Below are 21275 nucleotides of genomic sequence, written 5' to 3'. Positions count from 1 at the left end.
AGAGGTCAATCAAAGTACTTACGATCACGGAAATTTAGTAAGGCTTCATTTGAGGCCCCCACCCAGCTAACTATCAACTTCCCTTTACTGTTCACCCAATTACAAGTTACCACCCTAACCTGATGACCAAGAGGAAGAGGATGAGGAGGAGGGGTTACCCCAACATCCCAGCCTAACCCCCCTCCTGAGGTTGCACCTAATCCCCTAAAGGTGTAGGAGGATGAGGAGGACGATGATGAAGAAGAGGAGTTTGAACTGGGGTTAGGGTTTAGGGACAATTAACATGGAAAAGCCCAATAACCCAGCAAATACCCATAATTTCTCCCAAACTTGCTCCAGGGCATCCAGTGAATATCTGTTTCAGATCCCCCTCAAGGAATTTTCATCGGGGGAGGGGAAGGGTAGGGTAAGGGGCTTATTGCACTTATTGGGCCTTTTATTCATTATGTTTTATTGTTTATTGTTTGCATTGACATGCAGATAATTCCATATCAATTCCATTCATTTTTCACCCAATATCTGAAACCCGGAGGTGATCTTTTTTGGGTGAAAAAATGAATGGAAATTATAAGATATTGGGGCCCAAACCATGTAATATGCACTTTCTTTCTTTTTAACTGCAATGATGAGCCTGCACAAACAAGAATTTCACCCATGTTACCTGTAATGTGATGTGACAATAAAGTTTGATTCTGATTCTGAACCTGCGGTCCGCGGTCCCTCAAGAGGTCGCGAGTTTCAACATGTGGTCCGCGGTCCCTCAAGAGGTCACGAGTTTCAACATGCGGTCCGCGGTCCCTCAAGAGGTCTCTGTTTCCAACATGTGGTCCGCGGTCCCTAAAGAGGTCTCTGTTTCCAACCTGCGGTCCCTCAAGAGGTCGCGAGTTTCAACCTGCGGTCCGCGGTCCCTCAGGAGGTCGTGGTTGTTGTTGTTGTAATGTTGTTATGTTGTTCTGAAATCTGAAACCAGTGTCTGGGGAGGCACTGTTGTTGTTATGTTGTTGTTGTTGTTGTTGTTGTTGTTGTAATGTTGTAATGTTGTTGTTGTTGTTGTTGTAATGCTGTTGTAATGTTGTTGTTGTTGTTGTTGTAATGTTGTTGTAATGTGTTGTTGTTGTTGTTGTTTGAATGTTGTTGTTATGTTGTTGTAATGTATGTACTTATTGGGTGAAAAATGAATGTAAATGATAAGATATTGGGGGCCCAATTCCGTATCAATTCCATTCATTTTTCAGCCAATATCTGAAACCCGGGGGTGATCTTTTTTGGGTGAAAAAATGAATGTAAATGATAAGATATTGGGTAACCCCAACTGTTTCCAACATGTGGTCCGCGGTCCCTCAAGAGGTCTCTGTTTCCAACCTGCGGTCCGCGGTCCCTCAGGAGGTCGTGGTTGTTGTTGTTGTAATGTTGTTATGTTGTTCTGAAATCTGAAACCAGTGTCTGGGGAGGCACTGTTGTTGTTATGTTGTTGTTGTTGTTGTTGTTGTTGTTGTTGTTGTTGTTGAAATGTTGTAATGTTGTTGTTGTTGTTGTAATGCTGTTGTAATGTTGTTGTTGTTGTTGTTGTAATGTTGTTGTAATGTGTTGTTGTTGTTGTTGTTGTTTGAATGTTGTTGTTATGTTGTTGTAATGTATGTACTTATTGGGTGAAAAATGAATGTAAATGATAAGATATTGGGGGCCCAATTCCGTATCAATTCCATTCATTTTTCAGCCAATATCTGAAACCCGGGGGTGATCTTTTTTGGGTGAAAAAATGAATGGAAATTATAAGATATTGGGGCCCAAACCATGTAATATGCACTTTCTTTCTTTTTAACTGCAATGATGAGCCTGCACAAACAAGAATTTCACCCATGTTACCTGTAATGTGATGTGACAATAAAGTTTGATTCTGATTCTGAACCTGCGGTCCGCGGTCCCTCAAGAGGTCGCGAGTTTCAACATGTGGTCCGCGGTCCCTCAAGAGGTCACGAGTTTCAACATGCGGTCCGCGGTCCCTCAAGAGGTCTCTGTTTCCAACATGTGGTCCGCGGTCCCTCAAGAGGTCTCTGTTTCCAACCTGCGGTCCCTCAAGAGGTCGCGAGTTTCAACCTGCGGTCCGCGGTCCCTCAGGAGGTCGTGGTTGTTGTTGTTGTAATGTTGTTATGTTGTTCTGAAATCTGAAACCAGTGTCTGGGGAGGCACTGTTGTTGTTATGTTGTTGTTGTTGTTGTAATGTTGTAATGTTGTTGTTGTTGTTGTAATGCTGTTGTAATGTTGTTGTTGTTGTTGTTGTAATGTTGTTGTAATGTGTTGTTGTTGTTGTTGTTGTTGTTTGAATGTTGTTGTTATGTTGTTGTAATGTATGTACTTATTGGGTGAAAAATGAATGTAAATGATAAGATATTGGGGGCCCAATTCCGTATCAATTCCATTCATTTTTCAGCCAATATCTGAAACCCGGGGGTGATCTTTTTTGGGTGAAAAAATGAATGTAAATGATAAGATATTGGGTAACCCCAACTGTTTCCAACATGTGGTCCGCGGTCCCTCAAGAGGTCTCTGTTTCCAACCTGCGGTCCGCGGTCCCTCAGGAGGTCGTGGTTGTTGTTGTTGTAATGTTGTTATGTTGTTCTGAAATCTGAAACCAGTGTCTGGGGAGGCACTGTTGTTGTTATGTTGTTGTTGTTGTTGTTGTTGTAATGTTGTAATGTTGTTGTTGTTGTTGTAATGCTGTTGTAATGTTGTTGTTGTTGTTGTTGTAATGTTGTTGTAATGTGTTGTTGTTGTTGTTGTTGTTGTTTGAATGTTGTTGTTATGTTGTTGTAATGTATGTACTTATTGGGTGAAAAATGAATGTAAATGATAAGATATTGGGGGCCCAATTCCGTATCAATTCCATTCATTTTTCAGCCAATATCTGAAACCCGGGGGTGATCTTTTTTGGGTGAAAAAATGAATGGAAATTATAAGATATTGGGGCCCAAACCATGTAATATGCACTTTCTTTCTTTTTAACTGCAATGATGAGCCTGCACAAACAAGAATTTCACCCATGTTACCTGTAATGTGATGTGACAATAAAGTTTGATTCTGATTCTGAACCTGCGGTCCGCGGTCCCTCAAGAGGTCGCGAGTTTCAACATGTGGTCCGCGGTCCCTCAAGAGGTCACGAGTTTCAACATGCGGTCCGCGGTCCCTCAAGAGGTCTCTGTTTCCAACATGTGGTCCGCGGTCCCTCAAGAGGTCTCTGTTTCCAACCTGCGGTCCCTCAAGAGGTCGCGAGTTTCAACCTGCGGTCCGCGGTCCCTCAGGAGGTCGTGGTTGTTGTTGTTGTAATGTTGTTATGTTGTTCTGAAATCTGAAACCAGTGTCTGGGGAGGCACTGTTGTTGTTATGTTGTTGTTGTTGTTGTAATGTTGTAATGTTGTTGTTGTTGTTGTAATGCTGTTGTAATGTTGTTGTTGTTGTTGTTGTAATGTTGTTGTAATGTGTTGTTGTTGTTGTTGTTGTTGTTTGAATGTTGTTGTTATGTTGTTGTAATGTATGTACTTATTGGGTGAAAAATGAATGTAAATGATAAGATATTGGGGGCCCAATTCCGTATCAATTCCATTCATTTTTCAGCCAATATCTGAAACCCGGGGGTGATCTTTTTTGGGTGAAAAAATGAATGTAAATGATAAGATATTGGGTAACCCCAACTGTTTCCAACATGTGGTCCGCGGTCCCTCAAGAGGTCTCTGTTTCCAACCTGCGGTCCGCGGTCCCTCAGGAGGTCGTGGTTGTTGTTGTTGTAATGTTGTTATGTTGTTCTGAAATCTGAAACCAGTGTCTGGGGAGGCACTGTTGTTGTTATGTTGTTGTTGTTGTTGTTGTTGTTGTTGTTGAAATGTTGTTGTTGTTGTTGTTGTAATGCTGTTGTAATGTTGTTGTTGTTGTTGTTGTTGTAATGTTGTTGTAATGTGTTGTTGTTGTTGTTGTTGTTGTTGTTTGAATGTTGTTGTTATGTTGTTGTAATGTATGTACTTATTGGGTGAAAAATGAATGGAAATTATAAGATATTGGGGCCCAAACCATGTAATATGCACTTTCTTTCTTTTTAACTGCAATGATGAGCCTGCACAAACAAGAATTTCACCCATGTTACCTGTAATGTGATGTGACAATAAAGTTTGATTCTGATTCTGAACCTGCGGTCCGCGGTCCCTCAAGAGGTCGCGAGTTTCAACATGTGGTCCGCGGTCCCTCAAGAGGTCACGAGTTTCAACATGCGGTCCGCGGTCCCTCAAGAGGTCTCTGTTTCCAACATGTGGTCCGCGGTCCCTCAAGAGGTCTCTGTTTCCAACCTGCGGTCCCTCAAGAGGTCGCGAGTTTCAACCTGCGGTCCGCGGTCCCTCAGGAGGTCGTGGTTGTTGTTGTTGTAATGTTGTTATGTTGTTCTGAAATCTGAAACCAGTGTCTGGGGAGGCACTGTTGTTGTTATGTTGTTGTTGTTGTTGTAATGTTGTAATGTTGTTGTTGTTGTTGTTGTAATGCTGTTGTAATGTTGTTGTTGTTGTTGTAATGTGTTGTTGTTGTTGTTGTAATGTTGTTGTTATGGGTTAGGGTTAGGGTTGTTGTTATGTTGTTGTTGTTGTTGTTGTTGTTGTTGAAATGTTGTAATGTTGTTGTTGTTGTTGTAATGCTGTTGTAATGTTGTTGTTGTTGTTGTTGTAATGTTGTAATGTTGTAATGTTGTTGTTGTTGTAATGTTGTTGTAATGTTGTAATGTTGTTGTTGTTGTTGTTGTAATGTTGTTGTAATGTTGTTGTTGTTGTTGTTGTAATGTTGTTGTTATGTTGTTGTTGTAATGTATGTAGGGACATTGGGTGAAAAATGAATGTAAATCAAGAGGTCTCTGTTTCCAACATGCGGTCCGCGGTCCCTCAAGAGGTTGCGAGTTTCAACCTGCTGTCCGCGGTCCCTCAGGAGGTCGTGGTTGTTGTTGTTGTAATGTTGTAATGTTGTTGTTGTTGTTGTTGTTGTTGTTGTTGTTGTAATGTTGTTGTTTTAATGGTGTTGTTGTAATGGTGTTGTTGTTGACAATTAAGGAGCAGGTTAGGGTTTAGGGACAATTAATATGCATTGTGGGATGGTCCTTGATGGGTTTTGGGGTGGGGGCCTAGGTTAGGGTTTAGGGACAATTAATATGCATTGGGGGTGGTCGTTGATGGGTTTTGGGGTGGGGGTCTAGCTTAGGGTTTAGGGACAATTAATATGCATTGGGGGGTGGTCTTTGATGGGTTTTGGGGTGGGGGTCTAGGTTAGGGTTTAGGGACAATTAATATGCATTGGGGGGTGGTCCTTGATGTGTTTTGGGGTGGGGGTCTAGTTAGGGTTTAGGGACAATTAATAAGGATTGGGTCAGGGGGCATTCGGGGGACATTGGGTGCTCAAATCCAGCCGTTACGCCCCCCTCAACAGTGTGTTGTAAAATGGGAAGTGCACCCCTAACTTTCCCTAACCAAAAAGGTTTAAAAAAATCACATCTCTGGCTAGAAATGAGATAAAGACCCCTCTGTATTTTTAGGGGATAGACAGGGGTGGGAACTTAATATCTCACCTGTCAATGATTTTTTATAACATGATTAAACATGTGAAAATAAATGAATAGGGCAATACCCAAATTCGTATCAACCTAACCCAATAACCCACCAACCCCTAGACCCAATAACTTATCAAAACAACACCCAATAAGGGTTCAATACCCAAAAAGCCCCATTTTGGTCCCTATTTAGGGTTAGGGTTGTGAGTGGCGGTGTTTCTGAGTGGCGGTGTTTCTGAATGGCGGTGTGTAGACCCAGGTCCTTCATGAAATGGCTTGTGGCCTGCAGCTTCTCTGGGGTGATCTTGTCGTACAGTTTTAGGACATACATGACGCGCTCCTTGATGGTCTCCAGGGTGAGGGGAGGCAGGTCTCCATAGTGTCGACACAGCACACTGACCACCCACTGTGTCCGGGAGACCAGCGACAGCTGCCAGTTGCCGGTGGTCACCGAGGCGGCGGCGGCCCGAAGGGCGAGGTGGCCCGAGGAGAGCCTGGCCGAGGGCCGCGTCAGGGAGCGGACACACTGCAGGACACGGGACGCCATGACTGACCCGATAGTGACTGTTTGAAATGAATGCCCCACCCAGCTGTTATGTCTGTGTTGCTTTTATGCCCAACGTCAGAATGATGTCAGATGTATGTGTCTCTCTCTGTTTCCCTTTATGCCTATATATGGAGTTCTGTGTCAGCCATGCCCAAATATGGAGTGTTGTGAGGTCAGAACAGGCCAGCTCCATATATGAATGCTGGGCAGGGGCCCGGTCCAGAGCCCCGGGCAGAGGCCTTTTTGGGGCGCTTCTGGACAACTGTGGGTCCGACCGACTCGACACCGGGAACTGCTCCTCCTGCGGTGGTGTGGAACGCGTGTGTCGAATTGTAAGTCGGTGGGGCTAACGGTTCTCGAGCTACGTGGATTACACACAGACAGACGTACAGACAGACAGACTAGGCAAGAGACTTGGTGCATTTATAGATAGACATTGAACAGAGTAGTCTCGCGTTGCCAGACTGTTGCCTCTCGCAATTTCCAAATGCTTCCATCATACAGTCTGGAGCAACGGAAGCTCTATCATGAGTAAAATGTAAAGCGAAGTGGAGCCTCCTCCCCACTTCCATTTCGTCTTTACAGTCGTGCAAATTTATCCTAATTGCGAAAGCAGTGAGCACTTACTATGAGACCTAGCAGATCATGTCTGTGTGTGTGTGTGTCTGTCTGTCTGTCTGTCCGTGTGTCTGTCCCGCTATCCAAATATGGAGTGTGTTGCATCAGCAATCACTCAGCTCCATATATGGGCACAAAAGGGGCCAGGTCCACTCAGCTCCATATATGGGCACAAAAGGGGCCAGTGATTTGTTTGTTGTGGACCTGGCCCCTTTTGTGCCCATATATGGAGCTGAGTGGCACTAATTCGTAATTTATTCTAATTGTTATTGCAATTTACGATCTGCGTTCGCTTCCCGCGTTCGCGCGTCTTACTCGTAGATAGACATTGAACAGAGTAGTCTCGCGTTGCCAGACTGTTGCCTCTCGCAATTTCCAAATGCTTCCATCATACAGTCTGGAGCAACGGAAGCTCTATCATGAGTAAAATGTAAAGCGAAGTGGAGCCTCCTCCCCACTTCCATTTCGTCTTTACAGTCGCGCAAATTTATCCTAGTAAATACCAGTAAGACGCGCAAACGCGGGAAGCGAACGCAGCTGAGACCCTGCAGATCATGTCTGTCTGTCTGTGTGTCTGTCTCGCTGTTACTGTATATGTGGACCTGGCCCCTTTTGTGCCCATATATGGAGCTGAGTGGACCTGGCCCCTTTTGTGCCCATATATGGAGCTGAGTGATTGCTGATGCAACACACTCCATATTTGGATAGCGGGACAGACACACGGACAGACAGACAGACAGACATGATCTGCTAGGTCTCATTGCGAATGCAGTGAGCACTTCTATGAGACCTAGCAGATCATGTCTATGTGTCTGTCTGTCTGTCTGTCCGTGTGTCTGTCCCGCTATCCAAATATGGAGTGTGTTGCATCAGCAATCACTCAGCTCCATATATGGGCACAAAAGGGGCCAGTGATTTGTTTGTTGTGGACCTGGCCCCTTTTGTGCCCATATATGGAGCTGAGTGACACTAATTCGTAATTTATTCTAATTGTTATTGCAATTTACGATCTGCGTTCGCTTCCCGCGTTTGCGCGTCTTACTCGTAGTAAGTGCTCACTGCGTTCGCAATAAATGTAAATCATCCAAGCATATTGTGGGCGTCACTGAACAACGACAGGCAGGAGACATGCAGCAAGTTTTGCCTACTCGGGCATTTATTGAGGAAATTGTTTAGTTCCAGTTTCTCAAAGAAATAAAGAGGAAAAAAGAGGTTGTGGTGAGTGATATATATCAGGAGTGAGCCAGCTTGGACAGATCCACGCGTCGGTTAAAGATGGCGGAGAACTCGTCAGAGAGCAGCTGGTGGAGGCTGACACCGGTGTGGGCGTACACCCAGCGCTGCCCCGTCCAGTCGTAGCGCTTCGGACCGCTCGTCGGAGAAGAGAGCCAGATCTGTCTGTTGGGGGTCTGCTTGTTAATGACATACGTCCCGTGACCACCACCCCCCCCCACCTTCACTGTCAAAACGCCACTGGAGAAGAGAACGTCAAAGTCTGCCGAAGAGAAGGGCTGCTCCTCCATCAGGTCCTCAAAGTAGTCCGTCAGGTCGTCTAGAGTTTCATCCGCCAGCTTCTCGTACGCGGCTTCGGACAGCTCACTTTTCAACGACGGTGACGTGAGGTGAACGTGGTTCCTCTGTAAATCTCCAAATCTGCTCTCACACCCTGCAGAGCTCCAGGGCGTCCAGCGACGAGCTCCGACACGTGAGAAGCACAAGTGCCGCTGCAGTGCCGACACACACGGCGCAGTCACAGTGCTGCAGCGATGTGTTTGTCTGTGAGCGCACGATGAATTATAACACATTGAATGTGCTTTCCTGAACAGTCTCAGCGTCAGACATCTATGCATGTCAGACGTCAGTCATCTTACATATGCATGTAGCAATACAGCAGAATATATACCTTTGAGTTTTAAGTGGTTAAATTACGTGAAGGAAAAAAAACAAATACGGAGATGCAAGGTTTCTGCATGCCCTATACTGTGACAATGTTGTCTTTTCCATATTGCAATCTGGGAGTTAACCCATTCTGGGTGGACCACGTCACTGTGACTCAGCCATAACCATAATATGAGTTCTCAAAGCAGCTACGCCCAAATATGGAGTGTGTTGTCTAACCTCAATGTGTTGTCATGGCATCAGGCGCAAATCAGTCACTTCCATATATGGGCGCAAAAGGGAGCATGCCCCTATATGGGCATAAACTGATGACATCAGTGATATAGGGACAAGGACTGACATACAGGATATCCCACATACTCCATATGTGGGTATATTGGTTAGCTCTGTGGCCCAAACTAGACGTGAGGGACGCATAGCTGCCCAAACTACAAATGCAATGGTTTACTCGCCAGAGGATGTCATGAAAAACCCTTCACAGTGGTTATAACTGCAGCATAACTGTTTTTGCCTAGCTTGCATTCTAAAGAGAACTGTCAATTAAAAAACAAACAAAAAAAAACTTTGGTTTAGCTTTGCAAAACAATGCTTACCCACACATCCTGCATGTTGTCGATATGAGGCAACCAATTGCACTAACAATCATTTGTCTTGCACAATTCTCAATATTGTGTATCTACAGTCCCTTTTTTCTTTTTCCGTAATGTCTGTGCAGTCACAGTATTCATTCAGGTTCTAGATGTGATGACGATAAGATGACAAAATAGTATCTTGTATACACGTGAATATCCGTCTATTTTTTTGCATTAGGCATCCAGGAGCCAGGCTGGAATGCATTTGCAGTGCTGGTGGGCTCCTCGCTGACTTGTTGCTTGCCAAAGCTGGCTGTAGATGCGTGGCCTTTGACTACAGTCTGGGGGGAGCAGCCACCAGACCCTCCTCATACTCCTTAGCATGGAGGACCACATCTCTCTGCTCCACCTCCATGGCCTTCAGTTTGATCTGCTCCCTGTACCGCTGATTCTTCAACAGCTCCTCGATGGAGGGGGGCTCCTTCCGTCTGCTTCGGATCCAAGCATCCCATTCCGATGGTATGCTGCCTTCCGTGTACTCGTATTCTGTGGGATTGGCTGCTACCACCATCCGCTTGGCACGGACGAACCTTCCCGTCCAAGTCTTCTGTTCAGGGATGATGTAATATTTGTTTCCGAAAGGATCTGTACCAGCATGCTCACGGACTATGCCAAACGTCCGCCGTAAAAGACCTGCGACCCTGTTCATTATGTCAGACAGACAGACAAGACAGTCTGGGACAGTAGAGTTCACACCGGTGTTTTGTCACCTGTCTGCCTGTCGCTACTACACAGCTACTACCATAGAAAAAGTGAAATCACTGAATATACCTTTAAGTTTTAAGTGGTTCAATTACATGAAGGAAGAATTTAACCAAATATGGAGATGCAAGGTTTCTGCATGCCCTATACTGTGACAATGTTGTCTTTTCCATATTGCAATCTGGGAGTTAACCCATTCTGGGTGTATTCGTTTCGGGGTGTACTTCAGCATGGTGGAATGGAACACTTCCAATTAACCTGAAATTAAAGAAGGAATTGGAGGCACAGTTTTCAATAATAATATGTGTAAATACAGCATAATAGAGCTCTCTACGTCGTCCTCAGACGAGCTCTCCATTGTCGTCTCCAGTCATCTCGGTTCTCCATACATCTGGCCAGCTCCTTTGTGCTTTCCGCACCAGTATCTTTCTTTAGTACGTCCACGTAGGTAGGTGTGGGACGTCCTCTCGATCGATGCCCGTGTGTTGGTTCCCACAGTACAAGCTTTTTGGCCGGGAGTTCTTGATGTCGGTGGCAGTGGCCCGCTATAGTCTCATCCTCCTTACTGCTATCTTCTCCGTTACACTTGGTAATGCCCCGTACAGACGCTTGTTGGTGATGTGCTCATCCTGGTTGACGTTAAGTACCACACGTAACATTCTGGTGTAGCACCCGTCCAGGGATTTCTGTAGGGCTTGTGTAAGTGTCCAGCATTCACAGCCGTAGAGGAGGACGGACTCCACGGTAGCAGAGAAGAAACTGATCTTGAAGACTTCAAGACTTATTGACACAGCTAGTTTTGAAATAGACAATTTACAGACCGGTATGAAGTACTTAGAGTGATACTGATACATGCTAGTCAGAGTCCAGAATTTCTCAAGGAAAGGTTTTCTATAGTGGAGAATTATTAAAAATACATAATCCTCCAGTAATACACATACCTGTATGTTTGAAATGTGACTTGTTTGATGTCACGGAGAATGTCGGGGTCTAAAACAATGCTCTGGACAACACGGAAGGCAGAGGAATCAGTAGTCAGCCACTTTTTTTTACGTTGTTCTTCAGCAGTGTATTCGCGGTGCTGGCATGTATGCTCAACTTTGCCCTCCTCCCATCGATGAACAACGCAGATATGGTGAACCAACGACTTGTTTCCAATGGTAAAATCCAATGGTAAAGTCCACTGTAATTTAAAATACATATATTACAGTACAATTTCCAAATACATTACTGTTTAGCTTTGATCTAAAAAATACCTACAAGTTACCACACAACATAATAGTTACAGTTGTGTCAATGTCAGAAGCAATACGTCTCCATACTTCCACATTCTACAATGGCAATTGTCTAACGCTAAAAGGATTTTCTTATTGCAAAACTAGTGGAGAAATAGCAGCAATTACAATGTTTATCTCTGGATCACCAGCACTCATCTCACATGACCAATATAAATGGTTATTGATGGCTTTAATCCAGGGCTGAAGTGGTCTGTTACAGGCCTTGATCCCTTCAGCCAATAACTTCTTCTTCAAATCTGCAAAAGAAAAGATTATACAAATGAGATTTGAGATCAATGGCATCCAAGTCTTGACATTGTCAACTTTTTAAATATAATAATGTAGTAATTAGTGTGGACTCATACTTTTGCCTTTCTCGTTTAAAAAAATAAATAGTGGTCTTGTGAAATATTCAAATTTGTTGACATAGGATATTCTAAATTGTTGACATAGGATATTCTAATTTGTTGACATAGGATTTTTATTTTCATGAGCTCTGTATGCCATAATCATCAAGATTAAAACAAAAAAAAGGAAATACTTCACTTTATGGACAATGAAAGTTTCACTTTTTGAATGATATTACGGAAGAAAATGAACTTTTACACAATATTCTAATTAATTGAGATAGACCTGTACAAACATTTAATTTCATATAACTGAGATATCTTCATATTGAATTCATAATGGCTGTGGTGTTCTGTAAATGCAACTAATAACCACCTGCCCATTTTGTTGCCAAAACACCTCTTAACACTAGCACGTCGGAGCTGTTTTTCTGACCGATTGAGATTTTTAAGTAGATTTTCTTTACCCATGAAGTCTTGAGAAAGTTCCTGTTGCATGACTTTTTCTAACTATTCGATTGAAATCATCTCTGTTTTTTTCCCATCTGAAACGTTTTGCAAATATGATTTTAGGCATACTTATACCTAGTAGGTCTCCCCCGCAAGCAGTGAAGTTGCACACCTCCCGACAGCTGGAGACGGCATTGTTCAAGCTAATGAGTCATTTGCATTTCAACAGCCAAGCTTGCATTGAGCGCATTCCATTTCCAACTAATTAAATCATATTATGTTTGGCTGGTTAACTTGGAATTAGTTTACTATGTTGATAAGATAATAGGAATAGGAATACAATGATTATTATCCATGATGAGGGTCAGGATGTTGAATGCTTGGTTAGACTCGACCGACATTTCCTTTCCATGGAGCGAGAATGCTTGCCGATGCGATTCAAAATAACAAGTGTTTGAAATCATTCCAACCAGATAGACCTACCGAACCTCTAAATGTTTTGTCAGTCAAAAGAACAGTTCTTTCTGCAAGCGACCCAAAGGTAAAACAAAGTCGGACAGTGCTCCCAAACCTTTTCGGGAGAAATAAACAGACATGGTTATTTCTGCAAACCGCATATAAATATAACCTCTAAAACAACATTAGACTAAATGTTGTTTTAGAGGTTATATGCTATTCGTTATATGCGGTTTGCAGAAATAATGTAATGTCTGTCACGGTGTGAGTCAAGTTGAGGAAAGGACCCAAACGCAGAATGTGAGGCAGAGGCAGGAACGTCAAGTTCAGTGTTTTTATTGTGACCAAAACAGGAGTCCAGGTACAGCAATTCACAAAACACAGAGGCAGTCGGAAACAAAACTAGGAACACGAGGAACACAGGGAAAGCAAGGGGAAAACTATACTGGGAAAACTAGGGGATCAAACAGGCAAGGCATCAAGGCTACAAAAATACTCACAGGCAACAAAAGCAACGAACCAACGGAGAACTGAAAACACCAGGGTACATAAATAGACAAGGACTAACTAGACACAGGTGAAATACAACAGACAAATCAACTCAGGGATTGGCTGGGAGAATAACAGGACACAGGAGGGGAACACTACACTAATCACAGGGTTAGACAAGGCAGGTAAACATGGGCAACATAGGAAACCAAGAGACACTAGAACTACAAAATAAAAGGTAAAAGTACACAAAAGTAAAACCCAAAACAAGGAACATAGGGAAACACATCAGGGTGACAGACCAGGTCACGGATCATGACAATGTCTGACTTTATTTTTCGGAGGGCACGCTAAAACCGGCATTATAGCCTGCTGATGTGGATTGTTCCACAGCCCATTCTGGCATATAAATATCACCAGCTCGTTCTAATCCGGATCATGTTTTTTTAATTTATTTCAATAATTTTAAAATATCAAATATTTTCAATATATCCTGCAGAAGGCAACCTGTTTGCCGAAACGAACGTTTAAATGTTGTGTCAGTCAAAAGATAACAGATATTAGTTCTGTCCGTCCAATTGTCTGTACACTTTTCTGCAAGCGACCAGTGGAACTGATTTGCACGCACGCACGGCTCTTTCCTTTTTTTGGCACAATCAATCAAATATATATTAATTACATCGATAACACACGTGTAGCCTATAATGTTTCCCCCTCTATATACAAATGACAATATATAACTCTAATGTCGTATATTTCGTCTGATTCTGAGCAATGTGCCTGGCTCTGGCTGTTACAATAGCGTAGCCTATTTTATTGGCTCAATACAAAGTCGAACAGTGTTTGCTGCGCAAGGGTATTCAATATAGCGCTCACACGGTCACTATAATTATAGTTTGGTAAACTGAAATGAAAAAGAAAAAATAACTTGAGTTGTCCTGCAGGCGAGTTGAAGCTGCTGCCTTGAATTAGTTGGAATGTGACATTTAGAAGACAATGGGGAGAGGTGTGAAGAGCATTAGAAGAGATGCAGGGAGAGTGGCCAATGGAATTGCACGAATAACACGGTCATCTTGACCGTTAGCCGTCAGAGTAGTAGTGAGTTTAGTTCAGACATGCTACAGTGGGGTTCCTTTCGTTTATGCCAGCCCAGTACCCATAGTTACCTTTAGGTATTTAAAAGTACCTGGGTACCTATGGAAGTCACACCTCTGATGGGTGTGGTTTAGTGTTTTCTTTTCACCTACTGTGTAATATAATAAACAGACAGTAGGTGGCAGTAGGGCAGTAGGACAGAGGCCAGTGAGTATTCAGCTTGCAAATGTAATGAAAATTTGAAGGGATGTGCCAGGGACCCCCCATTTGAGAGGATATGCCAGGGACCCCATAAGAGAAGGTTTTTACAGCTATAGCAGTGACTCTCAACCCGTTTAATTTCAAGGACCCCCAGTTTGACATGCATTAGTCTATCTATGGAGTATGGAGGGGGGGTCCCTGGCGTGTCTCTTCGGGTGGGGGTCCCTGGCGTGTCTCTTCAGGTGGGGGGTCCCTGGCGTGTCTCTTCGGGTGGGGGTCCCTGGCATATCTCTTTAATCTGAATATTGTCTTGATGATTATTGATTATTTTGAGCTTGTAGATCTGCTACTTTAGCCCTTTTTTAATTTGAATCCTTAACACCCCCCCACCCAACTATACAGCTTGCAAATTTAATGAAAATTTGAAGGGATGTGCCAGGGACCCCCGTTTGGGGGGATGTGCCGGGGACCCCCATTTGGGGGGATGTGCCAGGGACCCCCATTTGAGAGGATATGCCAGGGACCCCCATAAGAGAAGGTTTTTACAGCTATAGCCATTAGTCTATGGAGTATGGAGGGGGGGTCCCTGGCGTGTCTCTTCGGGTGGGGGTCCCTGTCGTGTCTCTTCGGGTGGGGGGTCCCTGGCGTGTCACAGTCTGTTTAGCCAGCTCCTTTTACAACTAAATCCAATTCATTGGAATAATCCAAACTGAATTATTACAGAATGTAAAACAAAATATTCAACAAAGAACCTTTTTTGCATGGTGGGGAACATAGAACCTGGGGAACATATGTACGCTCCCAACAAGAATTGAACTGGCACAATATATCTTGTAATTATTTTCCTGTTGAAAACCTTTGCTCTATCTTCTCTGTAATAAGGTGCAAACTCACTAGGATCTCCAGCTTCAAGTGTCTCTTTAGACATGCTAATAAGCTGGTCAGGCTACTACTTGGCCTCAACCCCCGAATCCAACTAACACCTCCACACTTTGAAAGACTGGAAGGGCTTAGGGTTGACAACAGAGTACAGCATCTTGCAATGGGTCTGGTCCACAAGATTCGCTACTCACCACCAAGATGTACTTTCTGTGCTTGTTTATTGCAAACTGTTAAATAACCGAGTCAATTAATCAATCAGTTATATACCCCATATTACAATAAAAAACTAAACTAAATGGAAAGTGGAAACTAATGATATATTCAAAACAAACAACCTAATGTTAGGGTTCATGTTGATTGATTTAATACTTTATGAACGGTATGCAGCGGGGGGGGGGGGGGGGGGGGGGGAAGCACAGGAAAGCACCTACAGTTTGACATGAAGTACATTTCACCCTGGTTCCTATTTTTCATTTAGCATCTAAAGAATGAATCTCAAAAACCTACCAATGTGCTTGCTTGCATTTGTCTCATAGCCAGGACTCTTGACTGGAAGTTCAAACCAGACTCCTGTAGGCTACACTCTCAGAGATAAATGAGGATTCCATTGTATAACTCATTGATGGATTGACTACTTTATTTGTAAGAAACCCGCACATAAAGTCAAGTTGAATACAAACAAGAGTATGATATAAAGCTATTGTGAAAAAAGCGCTATATAAAAGCACAATTTACCATTTACCAAAAGGATTAACCCCAAGATATGGCCTGTTTCCATTGAGGTCCTGTGTAGTCAATTAATCAAAACGTACAGCCCAGAAGTTCTGTACGGTTAGGACATGTAACTCAGTTTCCACTCCATTTTGTGTGCAGTGGATGCATAGTGTAGTCTGTCACTTCTGAACATTTTAATTCCCTTACAAAAATTATACAAATAATTACAATAAAAAATAACCTAAATGGAACATGAAAACTAATGATACATTCAAAACAAACAACATTGCGTTAGGGTTCATGTTCTTGCCAGTAGGGATGCCAAACGACTCATATGTGGCCAATCGACGAATCGAGGCCTAAATCGACGCGTCGAACGACTTTTTTCCTTTTTTTCTCCTCATTTTTATATTTTTGTTGTTGCTGCGCAGCAGTTGAGGAATCCCAATAATAAAAAATATTATAACAAGAACAACGAAAACTGAAGGAGCAGCGGCGCTATCGGCTAGTAGTCCCAACTCAAGTGTCTGCAGCCTGTCACGAGCCCCGTAATGAACTGATACGGGACGCACGTTGTAAGTGGAAGTGAAGTAATTTCTTATAGGATAATAATCCCATAGAAAAAAATCCTATTGGATTTTTCTTATAGGATTATAATCCTATAAGAAAATATCCAATAGGATTTGTTCCAAATTCTTATAGGATTTTTTAATTGGATTTCCAATAGGATTTTTTCTATCGGAATCCTATTGGACTTTTTGACTAGGGATGGTAGCAGCCCTGTGGCTGTCAGTTTACTTTACGGCATGTGTAGTGTAGATGAGTTGTGAACCTGGGTCTGGGAAGCTCACACTGATAAAAATATGACACCCCTTTTACCTAAAAAAATCAATGAATTTAATTGAGTCAAAAAGGTACTTTTATTAAACAAGACTAGTTCTTGTATAAAATACGTAATCCAGTCAATTCAATAGTCTACGAATTCCAGTAAAATCTACAAGATATGTCCAGTAAAATCTACAAGATATGTCCACTAAAATCTACAAGATATGTCCAGTAAAGTTTACTGGATCTACAAGATATGTCCAGTAACATTTACTGGACATATCTTGTAGATTTTACAGGACATATCTTGTAGATTTTACTGGACATATCTTGTAGATTTTACTGGACATATCTTGTAGATCCAGTAAACTTTACTGGACATATCTTGTAGATTTTACTGGATATATCTTGTAGATTTTACTGGAAAAATGTATGTACTATTGAATTGAATGGATTACATATTTTATACAAGAACTAGTGTTGTTTAATAAAAGTACCTTTTTGACTCAATTAAATTCATTGATTTTTTTAAATAAACTGGGGTGGAATTTCTGTGTAGAAGAAATGCCACCACATTTATTAAAAAGATCAATGGGTATTTTCAGTTTGTAATCAGAAGTTATACAACTTCTGATTACAAACTGGGGAAAAAAAGTTATTTTCTATACAACTTCTGCTGAAAATACTCATAAACATAAATGTTTGTCTTGTCCTATGAACACCACTAGCAAGAGTCAAATAGCATCAGGTATAAAAAACAATTTATTGTTTTATTCCTCAAACTGAAACATATAACCTTCATGCATGTACAGCTTTTCTTTTTAAACAAAATTATATCAGTGCATAAAAACAAAGTAAATACAGCCACAATATGATAGCTTCGTGGGATCCCATATAGTGTACTGTGGTTCTCTATGGCTCTGTGGGCAGTGGAACCCACAGTGTACTGTGGTTCTCTATGGCTCTGTGGGCAGTGGGAACCCACAGTGTTGGGCTTTTCTTAAAATTATCAGTGCATAACAAAAACACAAAAGAAACATAATTGTATTTGTTCAAATATAGAGTCCATTAACACAACGTGTGTCTATCACGCAAGCACCAAAATGTCTCCCAAAGTATATGGTTTCAAGTTTGAAGTACTAAGCCAACCCTTAGGGCTACTTCTAAAAACAATTAAAATTATGTTCTGAAAGTCATTGGCCTAATGTTTTCGTGGATGATAGCCCTCATGACTATGTTATTTAAAGTATGTTCTAAAGGTCATTATGGCCTAGGGTGCAGTACTTAGTTCAGACTAGTCATTGGTCAGACAAACGACAACCTAGGACTAATGCCCCGTAGGAATTACTTGCGGAACCTCTGGCCGTTCTGTCGAGACCACCACCTCTGCTGTACTCGAAGATGCTCAGGACACTAGAAGAGATGGCCTCTTGGACAGCTGCAGCATCATCGTCACCACATAGCTGGGGGGGGGAAAGACAGTAAGATATTTGCTAAAACAAAAAGGTGCATACATTTGTCTTTGCTCTCTCTCTGCAGTTTGTAGCAAGTGTGGTCTGGGCTAATAGAAGCCCAGTTTTGCTTTGACAGCAGCTGTAATCTCATTTGTATTGTTGTGTCCAGTCTCACACCTTCCTCCAACATTAATACTATGGTGAGTAATTTATACCAGTTACTAGTAGTTTTGGCACTGGGCAGGTGCCAAGTCTCGCTATAGAAAAGCAAATCCATTAAGTTTGTCAACAACACATCTCATGGTAGATGGCTGTATTGACTCTGGACTTGATAAAACACAGTGGACCGACACCAGCAGAAAATCATCACTTACTGTAAGTGAAAACATCACAATCTACCAGGACATTTTAGAACATGTGCCAAAACTACTAGTATATGGTAAAGCCTGCCGACCATGATATTACTTAACTGACCAGCCATTGATCCCACATAGCCATCAGATAGGCTCTATATGCATGAAGAGAATGGCAGATTGAGTGGCAAAGTGAGTGATGAAGTGAATTTAAAGTAATTTAAAGTATCAAATAGGAACAGTAAATGTAACATAGTATCAGGCAGATTGAGTGGCAAATCAAGTGGCAAAGTGAGTGATGAAGTGAATTTAAAGTCATTTAAAGTATCAAATAGGAACAGTAAATGTAACATGTATCAAATAGGACTTTTCTGTTTGGATGTACGTGTCATCCCATGCGGCATTCCCGCATAACTTCCGGGTATGATGATGTCACACGCATACCCTATATTGTAGATGGCAAAATCCTGTCTCATTTAGGCTAGGTCTTTTAGCAAGAAGTTTAGAACAGAGGTAGATTTTCTTTACCTTGTAATCCTCGATCAACTCCTCCGTCTTTTCGCCAAGGAAGACAATGAGGCCTCTGACAGCGTTTCTACAGGACTCAATGCTGTGGTCCTACAAACACATGAAATGAACAGTACATACATCAGAATGCAGAAGTGCATCAAACTAACCACTACACTATTGCAAGTCTACTTTCCATAAATTCCAATGAGAAGGAATACTTCAAACATATTGGGAGTCAAGCAAAACAAATGAGCTTGTAGATTGGCTATTTTTGGTGTTGAATGAAGCTCAAAAGAAAATGAGAACATTGCGTGTTATGTGAAGGTCTTTACCTGTGCGACAGCTGCGACTTGCTTCTGTGGCTTGGGTGCAGGTGACCACTCCAGGCTGCAGTGGACGTCAGCTAGCTGGCTGGGTGGGGTGGGTGGGTGGGTCGAAAAGCCTGAAATCACAGTAAAAAAACAGTTAGTGAAACCTGCATGACTACTGCGTGTGTGTGCGAACTAGCAGTTTCAACTGGAATGTGTGCGATTGACTATATGCCTACTGTAAATATATGTTTGGAAAATAGCTGATCTACAACCTTGAAATAGCCAATGTCTAGGGTTAAATTGGTTAAACTGTGCTTTTGCCTCCAATGAGAAGCAATACTTCTCCAAGCAAAAAAAAACTGCCAATCTAGTTCAAAAGAATACCTGTGTGACAGTTTGTGAACACCTCCAGTCCAGGCTGCAGTGGACGTCAGCTGGCTGGCTGGGTGGAGTGGAGTGGGTCGGTCGGTCGAGAAGTCTGAAATCACAGTAAAAAAAGTTAGTGAAACCTCATGACTACAGCATGCATGCTCGAACTATCAGTTTAGTTAAAAAAAACACCTGTGTGACTGTGTGACGGTGTGTGAACGACTCCAGTCCAGGCTGCAGTAGACGTAAGCTGGCTGGGTGGTGTGGGGTGGGTGGGTCGGTCGAGAAACCCTGAAATCCTCCAGTTTTCTGAAATAAATATTTTCACGATTTTTCAAAAATAGAAGATCTACAAGCTCATAGTGCGCCACCGAGTGTTGCGTTACGAGCTTGTAGATCTTCCATTTTCCAATAGCTAAATTATAACAATGTTTAAAACACCAAAAGGGATTCCCTCCCAAAAAACAGACAGAATCACAAGCAGGTACATAAATGTAGCCAATAAGAAAAAATAATACCTGTGTGACTGAACCACTCCAGTGCAGGCTGCAGTTGACGTCAGCTGGCTGGGTGGGGTGCAGTGGGGTGGGGTGCCGGTCGAGAAGACTGACACAGTAAAAACATAGTTAAACAACTTATCAGACATCTGATAAAAAGACATATCTTTTAATGCATGAATCACAAGCAGGTACATAAATGTAGCCAATAGGCAATGACATTATATTTGGGGCAGGTGTGCTTCACACACACACACACACACACACACACACACACACACCATGCAAAATGTGTAGTATAGCCCTCGGCATCTACGGATGGCTGCAATTCGAAACTGGCCCCTGTAAAATCTGTATCCCCTCCCACCGCCATTAATTTAATTGAATGCCTGGAAATGTACCATTGTTTTGTCTGCAACTAAAAAAATCCACTTTTGATCTAAGCAAAGAGGTTGATTTAAGGGGGCAAAGGGGTCATTTCATCCTGGCACAGGGCCTGCTCACAGCTAGTTAACAGTCTTTGTATTGACTTTGTGCTGGAAATGTACTGTCATTCTGCAAACTGTTAATAAATATTTCAATCAATCAAACACTCTTCGACACGCAGTAGCAGAGAGAGGCAGAGAGAGAGAAGCCCGACACACACCGTATGCGTCCCCCGCGCGGCGCGCACAGCCGCCTCCATTATTTTCAATGAACCTAACGCACACCGGCTCCGTCCGCCGCGCGGAGCCGCGCGCCGATAGAACACAGTTCTATTTTCAGGCGGCGCCGCGCAGCAACACGCCGCGCCGCACACGGTCGCAGACGGTGTGTGGTGGGCTAGAGAGAGAGGGAGGGGAGGGGAGGGGAGGGACATGCGTCGGCTTAACAGTACATTCAATTGAGCACAGCTGAAATCAACCACCACTTTTGATTAAATCATCTCGCGGGCCGGTTCGCATGCAAGGCAGCGATGCATGCATGCAAACAACATGTTTCAGTTTAGCCCCATGGTTTCCCTCTGACATGAAGCTTCAGTGGACACAAAACACGCGGTTTGTCCAAAACACACAATAAAGTTATCCACACACAG

The 21275-nt window shown here is 42.8% G+C and overlaps 3 protein-coding genes across 4 annotated transcripts in view; all 3 read right to left on the bottom strand.

Moving 5' to 3' along the window:
• LOC308319383 (desmocollin 2-like protein) overlaps positions 1-21275 on the bottom strand; it is a 279749-nt gene that overhangs the window by 123683 nt on the left and 134791 nt on the right. The gene's annotated exons all lie outside the window — the stretch shown is intronic.
• On the bottom strand, positions 7970-9244 carry LOC308320277 (frataxin, mitochondrial-like; the record flags this gene model as incomplete). The annotated part of the gene is made up of 2 exons (XM_080770593.1): positions 7970-8461; positions 9230-9244. 2 exons carry the CDS (start codon positions 9242-9244, stop codon positions 7970-7972), a joined length of 507 nt encoding a protein of 168 aa, XP_080626719.1.
• Positions 9177-9930, bottom strand: LOC308320719 (NADH dehydrogenase [ubiquinone] 1 alpha subcomplex assembly factor 2-like). The gene is given in 2 exon segments (XM_080771371.1): positions 9177-9554; positions 9557-9930. Coding segments are annotated over 2 exon segments (486 nt in total). The 5' UTR covers positions 9918-9930; the 3' UTR covers positions 9177-9429.

The sequence above is a fragment of the Protomyctophum bolini genome (genome assembly GCF_963924005.1).
Source record: "Protomyctophum bolini genome assembly, chromosome: 8".
Taxonomy (NCBI): Eukaryota; Metazoa; Chordata; class Actinopteri; order Myctophiformes; family Myctophidae; genus Protomyctophum; species Protomyctophum bolini.
This window is presented reverse-complemented; position numbering and strand designations above follow the sequence as displayed.